The following is a 20,939-nucleotide window of genomic DNA, read 5'->3' on the forward strand; positions in this document are numbered from 1 at the left end:
GGCAGCTGGAGAAGGTGATGACTCTATCAATCTTTTGCTGTATATATTTGAATGTTTCAAATTGCTATCGCCACAGAAAAGCTTTCTTTCGACTGTATTTTACCCACTTCATTCCAAAATGCAGATGTGTGCCAACACTTTGAATAATCCAGATTTTACACATTATTGTTTTACACAATGTGATTAACATGCCTCAAAGTCAGATGTATATTATGTTCATTAATTTGATCATAATAAAAATCAAAAAGGGTGAATAAAAGAAGTTTGTTTTGCCAAAAATATATCAATCACATTTATTAACAAACAGTCTTCAGTAGAATACAAGACACAGGACAGAGTTTATATACATTTAAATTAAATGTCACTGTTTCGATCAGAGGAGAAGCAAATTAGGCCATCACCTGGGCAACCACTTTGGCGATTAATGTCCAACCTGAGTCTTAAGAATTACTGTATTATATCAGAGATATACCAACAAAAATGAAAGAAAAGCTCAGAAGTATCACATAAAGTGTCGCAGTATCTCCTATCATTCATTACATTGTCTTAGAACACAAAACACTACAGCATAGATACACATAAACAGGCTGAACGTGACAATGAAAAGATGGACGGCTGAGTTGGACGACTGAGTCCATAATACAATTTTTAGAAAAAAATCTTAATCTGTTTCATAATTTGCATTTCTGCATTACAATACTGGTAAACATTTTATTTTTAGACAATGCAAAAATACTTTTTTTTTTTGTTAGTTTTACTTGAGAATCGATCAAAGAATTGATCAGATATCCAAGCTACATTCAAAGTTTAACAAATATTCTCTGTTTAATACATTTAACTGAATATAACAACCATCACCTAAATATGGAGTCTCGTGCAACTCTGGCCTCAATAGACTGAACAGACCTAGTTACACTGTCACACTATTATGTGCAAATACAGCCCAATGAAATGTGCGTTACAGTCGTAGTTTGTGAACTAGAAAGTTCCTGGACCGAGCAGCTGAAAAGACTGACCTCACAAATGTAAAAGACAATCTCTTTGTCTGCCTGTCAGTCAAGAGAGAAGCGGATCATGGCGTCCATGCAAAGACGCCATTCAACAGCAATGTTTACGACAGACAGAGCACGGTAGTGGTTATATGATCGCTGAGGAATAAGTCACTTTGTGCCCTAAATATACCCCCCCAAAAAATGATAATTCTCTACCTCTTTACCAATACAGTACAATCAATTAGAGCATCGTTTTTTGTTCTTATTAATAATATAACCTGTGGAAGCTCCGCAGATTAACTGGTGCTGGTGCTGTCCATAGTTGCAAGCAGATGTGTGAGCTTGGCCCTCTGGGACGGAGTGATATTCTGGCTCATGTGGATGATGCAGTCCATGGCTACGTCAGGGTTGGCCTGCACCAGGCTGGAACACAAGAGGAACATGCTGGAGTAAATCATTGTAAGCGCAGAAAATGCAGAGATTCTGTAATTTCTGCGTAAGAAAATATGACTTGCATGTATCTCAGTGAGGTCTCACATATAGGATGGACTCAACAACTAAACTATGGGAATCTCTTTGGTTTGTTTGCCATAAAAGATTTAAGATTAAGTTATCTGGTCAGTGTAGCTGTAGTGTTATGTTCTTCAGGCCATGTGAGCTAATTATGACCACACTGATGGAGTGATTGTGACTCTATTGGCTAGTACTAAATAAAATAAAATGATATAAGATTAATGAAAATAAGCCCACATCAATCGGTCACAACAACGTGTGAGAGTGTGTCTGCATACCTGCGGATGTGTTTCAAAGTGTTTTCCCTTTTCAGGTACTTGATGTTCTCTCGGATGCCTGATCGTATGCCATCCTCCTTGGTTAAATGCTTCTCGAGCCACTCAACGACTACTTTGTTATTGTCCCAGAGGTAGGCCTGCAATGGCAGACAGAAGCACCTTTAAATCTTTGTTCAGTTTTAACAATGAAGCACTCAAAAACAAAAGCAACCACATATTTGCGAGCCGCAGGCAAAAAATTCTCCCATGCCCATAAAAGAAATGAGGATTAATCTCTTTCTTTTTGCAGAATTCAACCCATTAGCTCTACAGCTGTCTCTGACTGTCATAACATACCTTGACTGTTCCTTCCGTTTCAACAAACCAGCGTCGAAGCATGGACTGCATGTGTCCATCGCTGAGGTCCTTGTTGGCCTGCAGAATCTCACGCTTCACCACCTGCTCCAACAAGAGCCGACGCAGACGCCAGTAGAAGAAGGTCCGCACGTTCTTCCAATCCAAAATATCCTGTCAAGAGTTTAACTCCAATTACTGCCTCACAGTTGTATGCCTCCGCCATTTTACACACGTTTATTTTCTGCATCTAATGTTACACACATATTGCCAGTCATAAACATCAAGAGTGTTCATGGAGTGCACACTCACATTGATGACACCCTTCTCCTGCATCCTCCCCGGGGTGTCATGGAGATCTACAAACTGCACTGCCACCTGGTGGTAGATGGGCATCAGGAATTCCTCCCTGGCTTTGAGCTTTGACTCCAGCTCTCGGCACTGTTTGTCAGACAGCTCTGGGGAAGCTGATGGAAACAGAAGTGAGCGATTGAAGACTTGCAAGTAAGGTTACGAACATCCCAGACATGTGGAAATAAAAAGGAAAATAAATTGAAGAGGTTTAGTGGGTTGAGAAAGAAATAGCGTTTACCAAGCTGCTCAACCAGACTAGCATAGACTGAATCTAGTCTTCTCATGGTCTTCAGTAGGTCCTTCCTCCTGTATTTGATCTCCACTGTACCCTCAGCCTCCAGCACACCACCTCTGCACACAGAAAGCACAACAGGGAGACAAAAAAGGCAGATTATTCTCACAAACACACCTGTTGCTTAGGTTGGGAACGCAATCGAGTAACCATTTAAAAAAGCATGATCGCTTTATGTACCTGCTCTCCCTGTCTGCATAGAGCTCCATACACAGTGGGTTGATGGTGGGGTCTATCACTACCCATGATCCTCCTCTCAGCTCAGCATGTGGTGGGATGTACACCAGCACCGGCTGATGGAAACCACGCAGGGCGTCCACGATGTAGGCGCCAAACTTCAGTATCTGGTCATACATATCTGGGAGCACAATGGGCATAAACAGATTTTTTTATTTAATAAAAAAAAACTCCTGAATGTAATGCAGTCTCTCTGCAAAGTTCAGTATTCATCTGTTACCTTTCATTCCACCAGAGAAGCCCCTCCAGTTGGCAAACACCATGAGAGGAAGATGTTCACGGTTGAAGTCACAAATGACCTGAGCCGTTTTAAAGGCAGAATCTGGAAACCACACCTGGCCCGCCTGCTGCAGAACCTGACGCGAACACACAAAAACATGAGTAGATGAGTAGTACTGTGACGTAACCCGTTTAAATCATAAACATGTGGTGACATTTACTCACTTTAGATTCTGAATCCAGGTTTGCTGGATCAGCTGGGACAGTGAACTCAACTGTGCGTGTTTCAACGGCGATGACACCAAGGGGAATTCCTCCTAAGCTGTTTTTATTTAACAAAGTTATTAAAAAAATGTGTAAGGTTTTACAAAAAATACACAATATTCTATAAGCGTGTACACTGAGTGCAAACAGGTTTACCGTGCCCTGCCCACTACCACCGTCTGAGCCCAAGACTCCATTATCTCCATGAAAGAGCCGTGGTCGAAGAATCCGCTCTGCCAGGAACCTCTCACCGCTAATAACATTAATGCAGACAAAAAAAGAAAATGAACCAGACTAATTACTGAAAAAGATGTCTTTCAGAGTTTATATCACATGTTGGCACTTACTGGGGTGAGGTCTCCCAGCCAGCATCCAGCGGGGGTTGTACGGTGCTTTGGTAGGAGTATATTCAATCTCTCTGTCTACTGGATCTGTAGATGATATGATGGGCACAGGGGAGTGTTTGTTCTGTAAGGAGAAGAGGAACTGTATTTGGTGATCTGAAGGGTTGGTCGGATACTTTTAGAGACCTAAAAGTCACACTACATGAACTTTCACATGTTCAGCGAAACCTTTGGCATGTAGGAGAGCCACTGGAGGATGGTGAAGACGCCCTCAAAGTCATCTGGCACGGTGGTGTGCGTGACTCCATTGTTGTGCATGATCTGGATCCCTCCCAGCTGGTTGTTGGATGTATAGACCTCTCTGCCCAAAACCTGCACAGAAACAGAAACTTTAATGACACGGTCAGGAACTTTTTTTAAACTGACCACAAATGGGCAAGTTCACATCAGCGGGCCTGCAGCATTTCATTTATTACTGAAGTGTTAAATTAATAATAATATGCAGGTACAGTATCGTTTTTTTTGGGGTCTTCTTCTCGCTCTCAGGTGTTCATTAGCTTCGGTTTCTCAAGCTGCTCCTTTGAACACCCCCTTACCTGAAGTCACCAGTATCCATTCAGCCCACAGCAGATACCAACAAAGTAATCTCTCTTTTGATTGGCTCTGTCTACAGCATCATTTAGCCTACTTTTTGCCAGTAGGCAGATACAGTAGGCAAAAAGAAGGCGAAAATATTTAAATTACTTAATTTCTTTTGCAAATACAGTCATTACTCAAACCACCAGATGGCATGCATAATAAAATGTCCTTTAACATCCCGGGAAAGCATATTTCTCGCAAACGAGCATTTACGCAATTTCAGGAGCAAACCCTGAAGGACCTACGCCATCGGAAAGAGTGCTGGGCCTTTGAAAATAATTTCATATAGTGGCAGAGATGTGGAATTACAACTTCCAGATCCTTCACCTGATGCCATTGGGCCCAAAAATATTTTTTCCCCATAGATTCACATTTGGAAAGAGACGTCTGAAAGCCGTCAGTGAAGACATTTTATAAATCATCTTCCCAGTAAGAACACCTAAAGAGTCTTATCTAAACCATTAGGTTCTAAAAGTTGTAAAATGCACAAAAAGCCAAATTATTTTCCTTCCTCTGTTCACGTAAATGAGGGTTAAAAGAAACGCTAGTGTGGAAGATCCTGGTAATTTTATACTGAGTCAAACCTATTTTTGCTTCATGAACCACTGAGCAACCTTCATACAAATGAACGAGATAGAAATCGACGCTGTATCCAGTTCTCTTTATACACTTTGAATATGTTCTATTCGTTCTATTTGTTAACCAAACTAACCTTGTTCAGAGCACCTGCCCCAGTCAGGATGATGTGAGAGTTTTCCACCTGAATCACTCTTTGTCCCAAACGGACCAGATAGGCTCCAATTCCAATAGCGCGACAAGTCACCTGTAAGAGCAGAAAAAGTGACTCACGTGATAACGTCCCCGAGGATCACTTATGTTCTTCCTACTCAGAGGAATCAGATCCACATTCTCACCATACTAATTGTAATAATCTCCTCATACGCCTGAGAGGATTCTCCCGCTATGGTGCCAGAACCTCGCAGGTTCTCAACCCCGAGACCGTCGTCCTTCCCGATGATGTCAGTGATGATGTACCTGTACACAGTGATGAAGACCATAAAGGACGAAATCTCTATCATCCCACAGACACAAGTTAAGGCTTCAGTGATATTTAAACCAGCTTCATGAGAACAACCGATGAATTGTCGTACCTGGACTCTCCCCCTTCCTCTACATGGTGACAGTGAACAGCGTTGGTGGAGCTGATGCAAGTGTAGTCCTGCGGTGTCAGGTAGAGGTACTTGAAGCCCTGCAGGGAAATGGAAACTTATAATAAGAAATGTAAAACCACACATACATATTGCTACACTATTTCCTGTGCTCAGTGCCTCAACTTGTATGATGTAAATATTAGTAGAAACACATTTCAGGGGTCACCTTGTAGAGGTCCGTGGGGTCAATCCAGGCCACCTGGAACATGTGTTTGATCTCTTCAGCGAGGCCGATGCGCGCTCCACTGTTGGCTGCGATGTAAATGCGGGGAATGCCCTCGGCCCGAGCCAACTCAGACGCCCTGAGGAACAGCTCATCCTCCTGAGGACCAAATGAGCCGATCATGTGAGTGATGTCATTGCAGATGACAATGATATCTCTGCCCTCTGGGTACTCTGGAGTCTTCATCTTCATCTTGAAGGCAACCATTCCCACCTGTTGAAGAAGAGGTTTTAGTGATCATCAGCATCAGCACACAGAGAAAGCACGAACTAACATGAATGCTTTAAAAAGCGTCCTACATCATTGTCTCCGGGCAGGCGGTTCATCTGCACGAGTTGACCTTGAGGGTCCAGAACCAGCTCGGTGCACATTAGGACGTCTTTAGGGTATTTGTCCCCTGGACCCCACTGCTTAAACAGTGCCTACAGGATTATTTTAAGTGTGAGTCAGACATCTTAGGAACAACAAAAAATAAAAAATAAACCTAATTCAGTGAGTAAGCAGTACCTGTCTGAACATCTCAGGGAAGTCATAGACGTATGTGGTCCCAAGAGATTGAGCCTGGAAGCGTTTGGCCTGCAGCAGGTCTTTGGTCACATACGGAGTGTTGATCAGCATGCCATGCAGAGGACCCTGCTTATCGCCATATGTCTGGAACATGATCTGGAAAGGGAAATTAGTGATTCATTTGACCAAGAACATGCAACCATAAAACAAATCTCCTGCCATATACCACAGTCCACTGTCCTCACCTGTCCAGAACTTGGGTTGGTGACCTCCTTGTACAGGCTGATGTCCAAGTAATAGCCAGACTCATTAGTGAGAAACAGGCGGACAGGAATGGCATTCCCGGTTGGTGTCACACGGATGTTGATCTTCAGCTCAGCCTGCAGGACCCGCAGCTTCCAAAGACGGCTGCCGTAGCGCATCACCATGGAGCGAACAGACTCCTCTATCTGAGGGTCCCAAGAAGAGGACAAAGACCACTGAGAGATAAAACTGGTATACACAAAGAAGTCATATAAATGTCTAAGTTATCCTAAAAAGACATGCAGCCATAATTAATAATACTTGTAGTGGTAGCATATACATGCTGGACACTGACTTTAGAGGGGTCCATAATGACAGTGGGGACGAAGTTGAGGAAGATGTGGTTGCAGTCTGTGCGGACACTGGTGTTACTGAAGGCCACCTCCAACTCATCCATGGCCTCCAACAGTAGACGTTCTCCCTCATTTTGAAGGTATTCAAAGGAGGCTTCCTGGTTGTGTAAAACATTTTCTTTAATCAGGCAATTATAAGTGCTAATGATGTCTATTTCTTTTTCAAAGAATCAATAAGCTGTGATTTCCAGTTGCTACACTAACCTTTGTAATGAGATCAGAGTGGCGGATAATAGCTCGTATGAAGAAGCGGTAGTCTGTGACTTCAGCTCCCTCCTGAACACGAGCAGCACCGAGGTACAGCTGCATCTTGTGGTTGGCACAGGGAACGGCTGTCAGGTCAAAGTTCCTCATGCGGTTGAGCTCCAGCTGAAACGCTAAAGCCGGCTCCAGATTACGGTAAATACGATCCTCCAGGAACTGAGGAGAGACGCACATCATCATCTCCTCAGACAGCAGCATTTCAGCTCATCAACTAACTGCGATCTGATTATCAATTCTACAATTACAGGTTTTATGAAGAAAAACTTACCCCATCTCTAGCTCTGAAAGTGAAGAACTTGGGAAATTCTCTCTGTTGAATTGACATATTAAAATAAAAATAGTCAGATAACAACCAAGTGTATTTATACAGTAAATGTGCACTTGTTGAGTGCAGCTATGGTCATATATTTGGATGAAAAGATTTTAACTGCAGCACAATGCGGCATTACCTCAATGACAATACAAGGATTCACAGCTACATTATTATGTTAGATATTAAGTTAAATTATTGTTAACGGAGTAGCTAGAATCATAAATGCAATGGGGGTAACAACATATATATAAAGTTTTTTAATTTCTAGTATTAAAATGAATATCAGCCACGTATTTGCTCTTTTATACTATTAATTAATGACTCAGTTACATCACAGTAACAACTACATTGTGTGCATTTACCGTCTGTGCAATCAAAAATGTGATTCGCCTGATTCCATATTCAAAGAGAACAGCTCGCTGTAAAAAAACAACAACACCAGGATTTTTGGATTAAATATTAATAAAACTGAAACAATAGCTCACATTCATAAGAATCTGCTTTGTGTTAAGAAGCTAGCTGACCTTTGACTGGGCAAAGGCGGTGAAGGCTGTAACCAGGGCATCATCGTCTTTGGTGTCTGCTGTTTTTATGGACACGTTAATGATGTGGATCGGGTTTTCCCTCGTGTTCTGTAGGGGATGAGGGAGAACTCGGTGGCTGTAGTGATACAGACGAAAACAACCTTTTTAGTGATAAGACAGTGACTCTTACACACCCACAGCGCTCACCTTGAAGTCCTCCTCCTCAAACAGACCGGAGCAGGACTCTGAGAACGGCTCACTCTCCAAGAGTGGTTCTGCAAAGCTGGAGAGAACTTCATCAAAATTCCTGCGAAAGAAACAAACACATCAACATGCTACTTATGTTTTGATCTACACATCTTTTCCACTAATGCAGAGGAGAGAAAGGAACATTACAAGCAAGTTAAAAGTGACCTTTTGAAGTCGTCGAAACAGTGGAAAGCCACCATGGCGCCCATGCGCTGGCAGGGGGGATTAAAGGCTCCCTCCATGAAGAGTTCACTGCTCTGCCGCCTCATTTTAAAATGGCTTGATCCACTCACTGGCACGGGAACCCTGACAAAGAGACACACAGACAGTAACAGCAAGACTGAACCACTGAATGACCAGATTGAGAGGTTCGCTTAAGCAAAAGAAAACACTGAACAGCCAAGATTACAAACTACACACATTTGATGGGCATATTTCATGTATTGAATTGAAATGAATTATGAATTGTTGCTATCCAGAGCAATTGTTACTGTATCTTATTGGGAGTTGCAAATTTAAGAATCAAAGACTAATGCCTGAGAGTACTGGCTCTCCATTCGGCAGCAGTCACCATAATCTCAGGCTTGAAGTTTCTAAGAGGAACACGGAACAAATAAAAGATTAACCTCTCAAAAAGCTCAGTATTGCAAAGCAATGAAAAAACATGTGAAGAAGCGCCGCTAAAAAGTGAATTAAGAAGGACGTGAGACTTTAGAGGAGTCCTTAAGCACACGTTTCTGGTTTCACAGGACAGAAGGAAAGAAGCGACACAGCACATTCTGCATGCATTGCTGTGAGACATACACACGATCAGGTGGTTTGGCTGGTTGGGAGGAGCTTTACTCTACCTGTTGAGAGTAGGGTTTCTCCCTCTGAAATCAGAGGATTGACAGGTGAGTATCAGCAGTGGATGATCGAACTGTACCTCTACCTCAAGGCATTATGATTCGATTAAAGCACTAAACAACATGCTGTGCACTCTCACATTAATGTCCAGCGGGTAAAAGCATTCTGCATTCACTGTTGGCCATTAGCAGTTACAGCAGCAGTTTATAGGCTCTCCACCTGCACCACTGAACAGGATAACTATTCACTGTATGTTTATTGCTCTTTCAGGTCAATGTCATAATGAAGCCGGGATGGCTGAAGGACAGTAAAAGAATGTTTTGTAAAGCCTGGATTCATTTATAAACAGCCACAAAGTGAGGTATTATTCTACAAAAGCTCCCACACATTGTGACAACATCACAGCCTGATATCTGATATCCGTCCAGTTTGGGAAGTGGTAGGGATTCGCCAGTAATTAGCAAAACAATGTGTAATTTAAAGAGTCTTTTGAGTGTAGTACAGTGAAGGATTTTATTTTACCTGTTCGGATGTGATGATGGCAGCATAAACTGGAAGTCTACAGCGCATGTTCCATCCTGCAGCTGGTGATGCTGGATGCTATTCAGCTCATAGGCGATGTAACCTCTGCGCACATACACCTGAGAGTCACGACAAAACAAGAGATTATCACTACTTAAGAAATAAAAATGCATAAGAAAGAAAAGTGTTAATACCATGACAGTACCTCCAAGGCAGCCATGCAGACAACTTGGTTGGCGTGATAGAAGAAATTGGGCAAAACATCAAAAATTGAGGTTTCAGAGAGAATGAGTTTCTGTGCAAAAGAAAAGAAATATTAATTTGATATTCAAGCTGCTAAAAGAACTGATGATGACAATGAGGTGATTACAAGGAGACTGACCTTCAAGTTTTCTGGACAAAACTGGTGGCCGTACATGTCAATGGCTGACAGGAAGATGGACTCCACCTGGTTGTGCCTCAGTTCATATGATGGTAAATGGGATGCAATCAAGACCTATGACACATTTACAAATATAATATAAAATCCATACAGATGGAACAACCAGGTCTTAAAAAGGTGAGGGTCTCACAAGGTATCCAACTTGAGTTATCCAGTCTTTTAGCTTGATGAAACACATTTAAAACAAACATAATAATATTTAACTGACACTTAACAGGCGGTTTTAGACGTTACCTGTCGGGCTCTCAAGGCCACCTTTGAGTTCTCCATCTTGCTAAGCTGCGTGAGTTCGTTCAGAATGGCCATAAGCTCATCTGCTAGCATGGAATCCCTTCCACACAGTTGGTCCTACACAGTGCACAAAGTGTCTTTCACTAAAACTTTAGTGTTGAGGATTGTGTCACTTATGCGTGGCAGTTTTGAGGCCTTACTATGAGCATTGTGACTAGGATGTTCTTCTTGGAAACCTGGGCATGAGAGAAGATGTACTCCAGCACAGGGCTCATGTCCGGTTTGTGCTGCTCTCGCAAGTTGACAACACACTTGTCATAGTGAGCTGTTTGTGAGAACAAGAGTACAATGAGGTTAGCTATGACAAACAATCCTTGGTTATTAAAGAAAATGACTCATCTAGAGTTTAATGTAATAACTTCACCTTGTTGAAACTGTATCTCTACTTGCAGGTATCGCTTCAGCAGATCGAGAACCACAGACTTCATGTAACCCCGAATGCCACTGCGGTACCTGGACCAGCCACATTCGTGTTTCAATCAATGTGATATTGTTCCATACGTTATGTATTACTGCTGTACAATCTGCATCTGACCAAAAAAAAAAGTATAAAACTAACCTCTGTACCAGCTGAACAATACTCTGAGTGTTCATGAAGAACACCTCTCGGTCAGGCTTCCTCTGCAGGGTTGCTGCATGGCTGTCGAGAATATTTGCAATCTGGAATACACAAAGAGAAACATCATCAGATTACATTTAGAACGTGCACTACTGCAACCAGCCATATGTGCCCGTGCATCAGCGTCACTCACCCTTTGGCTCGGGAACTGGCAGAGGACAGAGGTGATGTTGCTCGCGTACTGAGCCATGACTTTACGGATATCTTTCTCCACACTGGGAGGAATGCGACTCGCCAAGCTCGTCATGATCTCCTGGAGTTCCAAAAGCGGCAGCGAGGGGTCCCTTAGGGTCTTCATCAGGGTAGCCACCCACAGTTTCAGCTGCAGGCATGAACATGTACATATGATTAACACCGATGACATAGTTTAAGAATCTGTAGAGGCAGAACGCCTGCTGTGTACCTTGTTGCTAAAGAAGGGCTCTTCAAGGCAGTAGCCGTCCATGACTTTCATCAAGTTTTCCAGCACAGAGTGAAACACCTGGTGAAGCTTTTCACCAACAATGGGCAGTGGCTGCTGCGGTGGCAATATGGCCGTGTTGAGCTCCACCTATGACAGGAGGTGAAAGCAGGAAAGAACAGATTAAAAATGAAACATGGGACAAAGAATAGAATTATTTGATTACCAGGCAAAAGTTACAATAAACATTTTCAGATACAAGGCCAACATTTTACACTTTTCAGCCAAGACCTGAACATCACAATAACGTTATAAAGTGGTAGGAATTACAAGGCATAATTAAGAAAACACTATGTGCATATGGTGTTGTATGATTTTCATGACATTAATTTACCCGATGTATACTGCTGGGGTCATCCAGGTCTACACGTGCCACCACGCAGCCAGGCTCCAGAACAGCTCCAGGTCTCTTGACAAAGTGGACGCAACCAGACTGCTGCACTGTCAACGTCATCACCATCTTCATCACCTGAAACCACAGCGCAAACAGCCAGTGAACACAAATACCGCATGCCTCAAGAAATCTATTTTACCAACATCTGTCACATTCACCTCAATCTCTGCATAGATCGCTCCTGAAAAGACGTGGCCTCCATCGTCTACCACGTACTGCAGCAGTTTACCAGCAGTGGGCGACCTCAGCACCGTGGGATCCTTCTCCTTGTCAAATACACAAGTCTTGTTGCCAACAGTGACGCGATAGCTGTGGGGGATGAGGTAATTCAGAGATAAACTAGTCAAACAAACAAATTGATGAAACTAAATTTACGGAGTCAAGAGCACTTGCCTGTCCACTTCCTCCTTCATGTAGGTGATATGGCTGCTGCCGTCATAGGACAGCAGGAGGCCCCCATCACTCAGCCTGTGGACGTCTATCTCAATGTTGGAGTCGTTCATCAAGATGACAAAAGTTGTTGGGGATTCGCGAGCAACCTGCAGGTAGCAGAAGTGATAACGTATTGATTAAAACAGGGAAGAGTCAAACACGGAACGAGTGACGGGAATAAAGAAGATACCTTGAGGCAGAACTTGACTCCTTCATATATTAAGTCCACATTGACAGAGTTGAGGAGACTGGCTGCAGGCAGTACTTGGCCTCTATGGATGTAGTAGTTTTTTAAATCGGTCAAATACATAAAGATACAGTAAGAACTGCAGTGAGACATTAACACGATTGGACTGTGACGACTGACCTTTCAAGTGAATGCAGGTAATCAGACATGCTCTTTTGGAAGCTTGCATCAGCAACATGCAAAGCCCCACAAACAATACCCAGCATGGTATCTGGTCTCTCCGCCTGTAGGAAGAGCATGTGGCTTCATGAAACAAACAAACGACCACAAATTCAGTGAGCAACTACTTAGCCGTGTAGCGATCTATGACACAAGGTCATCAGCCTCCTACCTGCACTTTCTCTGAGATGAGATGATCCAGCCAGCTGGTGTCGATATCATTGTTTCTGAAGCTTTCCGTCTCTAGTAACTTAATGAGATATTCAACTGTGGTCCTGAAGTCACCTCTAATGGACAGCTCCTTCAAAGCCACCACCATGTTCCTGAAGCACATGGCAAATATGACAGCTGATAAACACATCTATCCTATGAGATTGGGATTTTTTTTTAAAGTATATTGCATAGATGTCTTCTAAGATGTCATTATACTATTAGTAGGTCATTGCAGTTTCCACATTGTTGTATTACATCACGGGCAGTTACAACATTAGGGCGACACCCGAAAGCTTTAATTGTTAAAGATTAGATATCTCAAAAATCAGAAGAACTAAGAAAAGAGGCTTACGAGATGGCTTCTTCGCGGTTCTCTCCCCAGGAGAAACAGTGTCCAAACTGGGAGTCTGCAAATTCATGCAGGCCTCCAGTTGCCCCCACGCTGAAATAACCCCAAACGTTTTTACTGCTGCGGAAGTTCAGCTCCTGCACGGTGCCAGAACTGGGCTTGAACCCCTGTGAGAGAGCACAAGGGTGACGAGTCAGTGTTGCAAATCAAAAGAACATAACAAAACGGTGTGTCGGTGAAATTGCGCTCTACCTCATCGGGGTTCTCACTGGTGATCCGTGCAGCTATGACGTGCCCTCTTGGACTTGGCATGCATTCTGGAGTCTCAAAATTAATAACGGTGTCACCCCACGGAGTTTCTCCGTAAAGCAAGCGGATGTCCTTAATTCTATGAAGGGAGATGCCCATCGCAATCTAGGGTAGATGAAAAAAACTGTTAAAAATGGAAGAACTGGAACAAGATAATTACGTATTTTGTTCCTATGGTTTGATTCTTCTTTTTCTTTTACCTGAAGCTGGGCAGCTGGCAGGTTTACATCTCCGATCATCTCTGTACAGGGGTGTTCCACCTGCAGGCGAGGATTCAGCTCCAGGAAGTGGAAACTTCCGTCTTCAGAGTAAAGATATTCCACAGTACCTGCACTCACATAGCCCACCATCTTGGCCAATCGCACAGCATACTGGGCCAGAAAGAAGAGACCAAATGTCAAGTTTTAACCAGACAAGTTAATTACGGTGGTGAAAATAATACATGCAGTGATGTAAACTAACCTGTTCCATTTGCTCGAACGTTGAGGAAGCAGCTATGGTGGCAGGAGCTTCCTCTATGATCTTCTGGTGCCTTCTCTGGATGGAGCAGTCTCGTCCAAAGAGAGAGATGGCGTTCCCGTACTCATCAGCCAGTATCTGAACCTCAAGGTGTCTGGCATGCTGAGCCAGCTGCATGATGAAGATAGGCGAGCCGGGTACCTCCGTCTGAACCTGCACTCAAAATGAAAAATCATCAACATAGCTGTCAGAAATACATCAAATTCAACTGTGTAAAAAAAGGAGGTGTAAATCAAATCAAACCTGTCGAAAGAGGCTTGGAAAATCCTCAGAACTTTCTACTTTCCGAATACCCTTTCCACCTCCCCCTTCAGAGGCCTTGATGACAACCGGATAACCAATCCTTTCAGCCCCCTGCAAAGAAACACCACATACAATGTCATTTAGCAAAAAGATTCTTCCGTGAAGGGAATCATAATTTAGGTTTAAAAAAAAGAAGCAAATGTGAAGATATTATTACGATGACTTTGCTAAATATACTCACTGCCAGTCCATCGTCTACATCAAGAACACAGCCCTTTGAGTAGACCCCCGGAGGAACACTGATGACATTGCCCAGAAACTGGTCGTCCTCTTCCCAGTCCACTCTCAGGCCTGGAGCAACACACATGCAAAGAACATGAATACACTGACAAACACAGAGTAGAGTTTGTGTGAACTGAGACAGTGCAGGAGGAAAATCCTCACCCGATCCGCTCCATGGCAACGTGGGAATGTCAGCAGTTTGAGCCACAATGGAAGAAGCCACCTTATCCCCTAGAGCCCACATGGCCTTACTGGGCGGGCCTGAGAGAAATACAGTCAGTTAACGATGAAACAAATAAACTAAATTAAATTAAATTCTGTCGTTTCAAACTGGATTTTTTTTTACCTAAGAACCATATTCCTGCTTTGTCCAACAGCTCAGGCAGTTTGGGATTTTCTGAGGCATGACCCCAACCAGCCCAGACAGCCTGTTAAGAGCGATACACACAGACACGTCATTTATCCATTTGTATTAACAGGTAGGCAAAGTCAAAGGTCAAAGAGGTTACAGACCGGAAAGAACGAAAAAGGTCAAAGAGTACCTGCACTGGGATTCTTTTAGCGATGTCAACTATCAGCTCCACGTTGGCGTAGTTGTTGTTGTTGGGCCCACCGGGTACAGGCACATAGTGGTCTGCCATTTTAATGTATTCTATAAGGGAAACGAGCAACGTAATATGATATGATATGATATGATATGATATGATTGGGGATATCTTCTGCTAAATAATAATAAGTATCGTGTTCACAATGACCTGCATTAGCTTTCAAGTCTTCAGGGGTAACCATGACAACAAAGCGGATGGTCCTTTCATTACGAAACATTTCGTAGGACCAGCGGCGGATCGAACGCATGCATTTGACTGCAGCTATACCGTTGTTAGCGATCAGCACCTGCGACAGAAACAGAAAGCACTTGTGTAGCCTTAAGGAAGACAGAGCTGCTGCAATGGTCACTGAGCAATGAAATACAGAGATACAAATATACACTGTGTATATACACAGGGAGGACTTTCATTCTTACTTTTTCGATGACGCGGTTGCCACCAAATCGGGTAACAAACTCAGCAGGAGAGGCCACGGTGAAGTCCCTCTGTAGGTCCATCTTTCTGTGTTTACGTCCTTTTTTCACCAAGTGAAGGCCAGACATGCTAGGCCTGGAGTAGAAAGGTCATGGTTAGTTGTCTCTTCCAACCACACAGCAAAACACAATAACCTGGGTGTATTCTGTTCCATATGAAAGATGAAACAAATATCAAATAGTCCAGGAACCTGAAAACAAACTATACAGCAGCAACAACAAGGGAGCAACAGCACTGAAAATCAAGAACCCAAGTCAAAGTTCACTGTCTCTCCTCTACAGGCAAAGAGACTGTGGACCAGTTCATTTATTTAAGACCTTCAAATCAACACTGTACAACTGCTCCTAATAGGAAACAACTCAACTATTTATGACAGAAAATAGGTCCACGCTGTTGCCCCTTTCTATCTGATGTTCACCAACAATAAGAGACAATAAAAAGGTGAATGTGTCATCAGCCTGATGCATTCATACAAACTTTACCTGAGCCCAATCACGCAACAGATGTACAGAAGTAATGACTGATAAAACATATATACCTGGCAGTTCATGTAAGTATGTTGTCATGAACCTGAGCTTCCATTCTGCAAACATATCTGATATTACTTTGGTCCGGGGTTAAGTGACCTATAGCCTTCTCGTTTACCGCAGTTTTAACAGAGGACTATATTCAAGAAGGACTATTGGGTTATGTCTGCATGGTAGTCAGTGATAATAATTATCAATAGAGTTCAATCGAGTCTACAAGTGTTTCCTTGCAGGCTCCATTATCTGTCTGTCAATGTAAACGTCTAATCAAATAAAAACAGCTAAAGCATTTTGGTTTAACGATCACACGCTACATTTTTAGAAAAGTGGATCATTTCCTCTGGTTTACTGACATTGCGGACATGTTTGACTTCAGAGTCTTGCGAGATTCAAAAGTGTAGTTAAGTCTCTGACCTGTTAGTTTCATCGTTGGAAATCCTTTATAATGTAAACAACATCTGTATTACAACACACATAATAAGAGACATTTTGAACACTGCTTAGTTTAAGGAAACAAAAGCGAAGCAACGTTACCATGTTTTGAAATAACTTGAGTTAATGTTACGTACCACGATTATCAGCTAGCTCGAACCTTGCTCATTCCAAAGTCTCATTGCACCGCAAGCCATCTCACAGATGTCCCATGTCGAGATATCACTGAGAAACACCTGTGTTGCATCAGTGAGCGATGTCGTGAAGTTGAAGTGCAACTTTGTCTCAGCCGATATGAACTTTAAACTTAACTCCGCTGCTGTTCAGTAAATAGAGATTGCACCGCTATTTAGCTAGTTCTTGATCAGCTTTTGCAGCTCCCTGTCACGCAGTGCTCCCATGTGTATCCACTTTCTAATCTTTTTTCCAGAATATGAGGCAGAAGTTTATTTACATACGCACTTTACTGAACCAACCGATGTGTATCTATTTACAAACGTGAGTCTTGTTGGCTTATTTCTTTCCTGCTTCATAGTTACTGTGGTCTATTTACACTTCCCTCCTTGAGGGAACACATTGTCGGAGTGGTTAATTCTTCTATTTCCTCAAACTTATGTGTGCCAACACGAGCTCTGCTCAGTTACTTAACAACAGTAAGACCACACGAGTGATCCTCCCTGTTCACAAAGTGACTCCCGTATCTATTCTACTTTCGTACAAAGTCATTACGCATGTTTCTATTGTTTCTGCAGCTGCAACGTAAAGCATGTGATACATGTACATAATAAACTATGCAGCACACGTATCAAATTACACAGAACGGAATCCAACTTTAAATAGCACTTACCTTCAGAGACATGGGAACAAGTTGAGACCCTGACAGCCGTTTCCCTCCATTATACGGTATACTTTAACGCCTTTTAGTGGTGAAACTAGAATTTAAAATCTAAGACAAAAACAAAGAGACCGCTACAAAGTGCTTCCTCTCATGTGCTCCCTCCCTTCTCTCCTCCCACATTTGTAGCAAAATAATCTACAGATCCTTGTGACAGATCACAGGCTGCGTCTTCTAAATATACAAAGAGGCAAGGCCGGCATCAGGATAAAAGTGTTCCTTCTACTTCATTTATAAAAGACAGCAACTACTATCCAAGCAAAGGCTGTAGCCAAAGGGTTTGGACATTTGTACACGCACATGTACAAAAGGATTTGTTTTCCATAAAACATTTTAGTGCATCTTCTTCTGCGGCAAAACTATTCCTCTGAACTGCAGGAAGATGATTCTCAGGATTAGATTTGGGGGAGGAAAATCTCTTACCTTGTTCTCCTTCATGATGCTTCCCACAAGTCCTGCTAGCACACATAGCTTTAAGCATTTGGGTAAATCAATCCAACTAAGCATGTCAAGCTGTGTGCACCAAACAACCTCTCTGAACCAACTTCTACATGAGAAGATTCACAGAATCTTTGTAAAAATAACTCTCCACTATGCAGACAGTAACAAAAAAAAGTGAAAGAAATGTTTCAGTGTCTTTTGTTTGCTGTGTTGTAACCTAGAGTCACACCACAGTTTTCAAAGTCGTTCGGTGCAGGCTCTTGTTCCAATAATAGAGCCGGGAGTGTTTGACGTGCGACAACAGCGCAGGTCAACGCCACTCAGTCAGGTGATAAGGCACAGCTTGTGGAGACAGCACAAGTAGGAACATAACGGCCCGTCACCAACGCCGCCACGTGTTTGACCAACATATTTTGAGAAAATACAGCCTCTGCCAGACCTTAAAAAACAACCCGGTTCATGTAAGTCCCTCAGATAAAGCAGAGATGCTTCCATGTTTATGTCACATGCCAGAGTTACAAATCTAGACAAGGTTGTTCACCTTTGTGTTTTGATGAAAACATGCTTGACCCTAGAGAGCTGACATTAAATCAATGCTATAGAAACACGGTCTTACTTCATGCCTGAGGAGCTGGTCTGTGGCCCTGCAGAGGACGCCTGCTGAGGAGGAGATTTGGGGGCGTAGGGTGGTGGCAGAGATGCACCGCTTGGAGGTTTAGTGACCAGAGGTTCCTCGTCTGAAGAGTTGTCCTCCGATGCTCCGAGAATGAACTTAAGGCGAGCCCTCGCCTCAGGCTCTGAGCTCAGCATTGGCACCTTGGTTTTGGGAGGTTTCTGGGCGTTCGTTCGCAGTGATGACTTTTCTGAATTTATCTCCTGCAAAAACTCAGTGTCCACTGTTTTGACTTCAAGACCCGCAGAGGCACTGCTGGCCTGAGGACTGTTATCCTCATCGTGTGTCGAGATAGTAGGAACCGTTGACAGGGAGTGTTCGTCTGGATGAGGGGATTGTGCAGCGGGCATGTCCTCCTCGGCTGCAGGTGGACCGCAGCCAGACGGAGAGTCCTCTCTTTTCACGGGCATTGCTACCGTCTTGGTATTATTCCTGCACAGTCTCAAAAATATCCATAGGATTAATCCCAAAACTGCCAGCTGGAACATTTACAGGCATTCCACTGAGACTGCAAAAAGAGCAAAGTGGACATTATATGTCATACGGGACTTATCACATAAGTGGGATACCTCTTTCACCCCACGTGGTAATAACAGCTTTGGTGGCATTAAAAGTGACTGTTGACTGATAAATCTAATACATATTATATTACATTATCATATTACAGTGACAGCATTGCATACTTTGTCCACTATAGCGTTTAGTATAGTTAAATGTCTCATTCAGTCTTTGACAAAATTCACCAACAACCACTTTAAAGGGACCCTTATCAAAAATGTTTGATTACGATAAGTGTTTAAGTAAAAAATCTGTCAATATATAATTGACCAGAATTATTCATTCTCAAATATCAAAGTCAAAAAACAGTTGGACCTCGGTTAAGTGACTTTCTGTGATAATGCTATTACAGCTGTCTGTGCATTATTCTAGACTAAAGACATTTCCTTTGAGGTGATCAGAAGGCAGAAGCCCTCTCGGGTCAGAGGCATGCTGGGTAATTTGAGATAAGATCCGTGGGTTACTTTCATACTGAACTTCAACAACAATAGCTTTAAATCAAGATAGCTATGCATAACTGCATGGTATGCATGGCATATAGCTATACCAGTAGAGTCTGTGAGGCTACCTTCCACAGCCAGTGTCCAGTAATCAGCCCGTCTTTAACAGCTGCCAGAGCCAAGTGTGGCTGCTTCATATGGGGTAAAGGTCAACACTGATGGTGAGGAGGGTGAGGAGGGTGAGCCACAAACACACAAACAAACAGCATTAATGAGCATCCGAAAGCACAAAAATAAATAAATAAAAAAATCAAGGATTATATTAATATCTGTGTGAAACAAAGATGGATTCCTTATGTCAGCTTGAGTCTGTATTTCCCATACAAATGAAACATATTAATATGAATTTAATGTGATTCAACACAGAGACCACTTTGACTTTGACAGAAACAAAGTAAACGCTGATCTGTCACTTTTCATATGAAGCACAATATTAAACACCATTTCTTAATTTAAAAAGTTTCCATCAGAAGCTATTAGTTCTTAGAGTACTGATGATTTATAATAAATGCTAGTGACTCCACTACATAACAAAAGGAGATAGCGGTAGAGTGGCCACTTTAGCTCCATGCTGACCTCAACTGACCGTCAAATGTAAACAAACTAAATGTAGGCAAACTTAACTAAACACAAACCAGTGTGCTGTTCTTTTCTCACAATAAATGATCAACTAACAACTACTTAACGAAGTTCAGACAAAGCACGATGTTCAAGTTAGTCAATTCTGACAGAAAACATTCAATTTGTTACCATGTTTTTTTGCTGGACAGGAAAATCCACCTGCTCTTCAAGATCAAACATGAAGTCAGTTTGTGTGAACGACATAAACCTCGAGTTTAAATGAGTTAAGATAACTTTTAAAAGCGGTATTCACGTGTGAAAGCATCATTTAATTACCACTACGGATAACGGGCAGCACTGCTCGGTCGTTGTTGTTGTTGTTGTTGCAATACACACCAGGCTAGCGAGTTAGCTGACAGCCAAGTTATTTGGATTAAACTGCATCCTTCAATGTCTAAGTATCTCCACCGAGACCTCACACTTCGCACAAAGGGAGCCGCACCGCTGTTAAAGGTTTAACAGTTGAAATAA

At 42.6% G+C, this 20,939-nt stretch overlaps 1 protein-coding gene across 1 annotated transcript; it reads right to left on the bottom strand.

Annotated features, from left to right (window-relative positions):
• Positions 1 to 285: 285 nt before the first annotated feature.
• acacb (acetyl-CoA carboxylase beta) lies at positions 286 to 19,277 on the bottom strand (the record flags this gene model as incomplete). The annotated part of the gene is made up of 53 exons (XM_079160990.1): positions 286 to 1,415; positions 1,784 to 1,920; positions 2,120 to 2,290; positions 2,429 to 2,583; positions 2,709 to 2,821; positions 2,943 to 3,120; positions 3,220 to 3,355; positions 3,444 to 3,540; positions 3,639 to 3,735; positions 3,830 to 3,950; positions 4,055 to 4,198; positions 5,178 to 5,288; positions 5,380 to 5,500; positions 5,617 to 5,714; positions 5,843 to 6,112; positions 6,199 to 6,321; positions 6,407 to 6,562; positions 6,652 to 6,855; positions 7,005 to 7,160; positions 7,267 to 7,482; positions 7,595 to 7,636; positions 8,002 to 8,058; positions 8,164 to 8,271; positions 8,371 to 8,470; positions 8,578 to 8,718; positions 9,261 to 9,284; positions 9,781 to 9,899; positions 9,986 to 10,075; positions 10,163 to 10,276; positions 10,457 to 10,570; positions 10,654 to 10,778; positions 10,878 to 10,966; positions 11,073 to 11,173; positions 11,266 to 11,454; positions 11,536 to 11,682; positions 11,927 to 12,061; positions 12,145 to 12,295; positions 12,380 to 12,525; positions 12,609 to 12,690; positions 12,786 to 12,889; positions 12,997 to 13,147; positions 13,390 to 13,553; positions 13,639 to 13,800; positions 13,896 to 14,066; positions 14,158 to 14,367; positions 14,458 to 14,568; positions 14,699 to 14,808; positions 14,902 to 15,000; positions 15,086 to 15,167; positions 15,282 to 15,391; positions 15,495 to 15,633; positions 15,764 to 15,896; positions 18,733 to 19,277. The coding sequence occupies 53 exons, from the start codon at positions 19,275 to 19,277 to the stop codon at positions 1,289 to 1,291; spliced, it is 7,296 nt and encodes a 2,431-aa protein (XP_079017116.1). The 3' UTR covers positions 286 to 1,288.
• Between the last annotated feature and the right edge of the window lie 1,662 nt (positions 19,278 to 20,939).

The sequence above is a fragment of the Pholis gunnellus genome, assembly GCF_910591455.1.
Source record: "Pholis gunnellus genome assembly, chromosome: 6".
Classification (NCBI taxonomy): domain Eukaryota; kingdom Metazoa; phylum Chordata; class Actinopteri; order Perciformes; family Pholidae; genus Pholis; species Pholis gunnellus.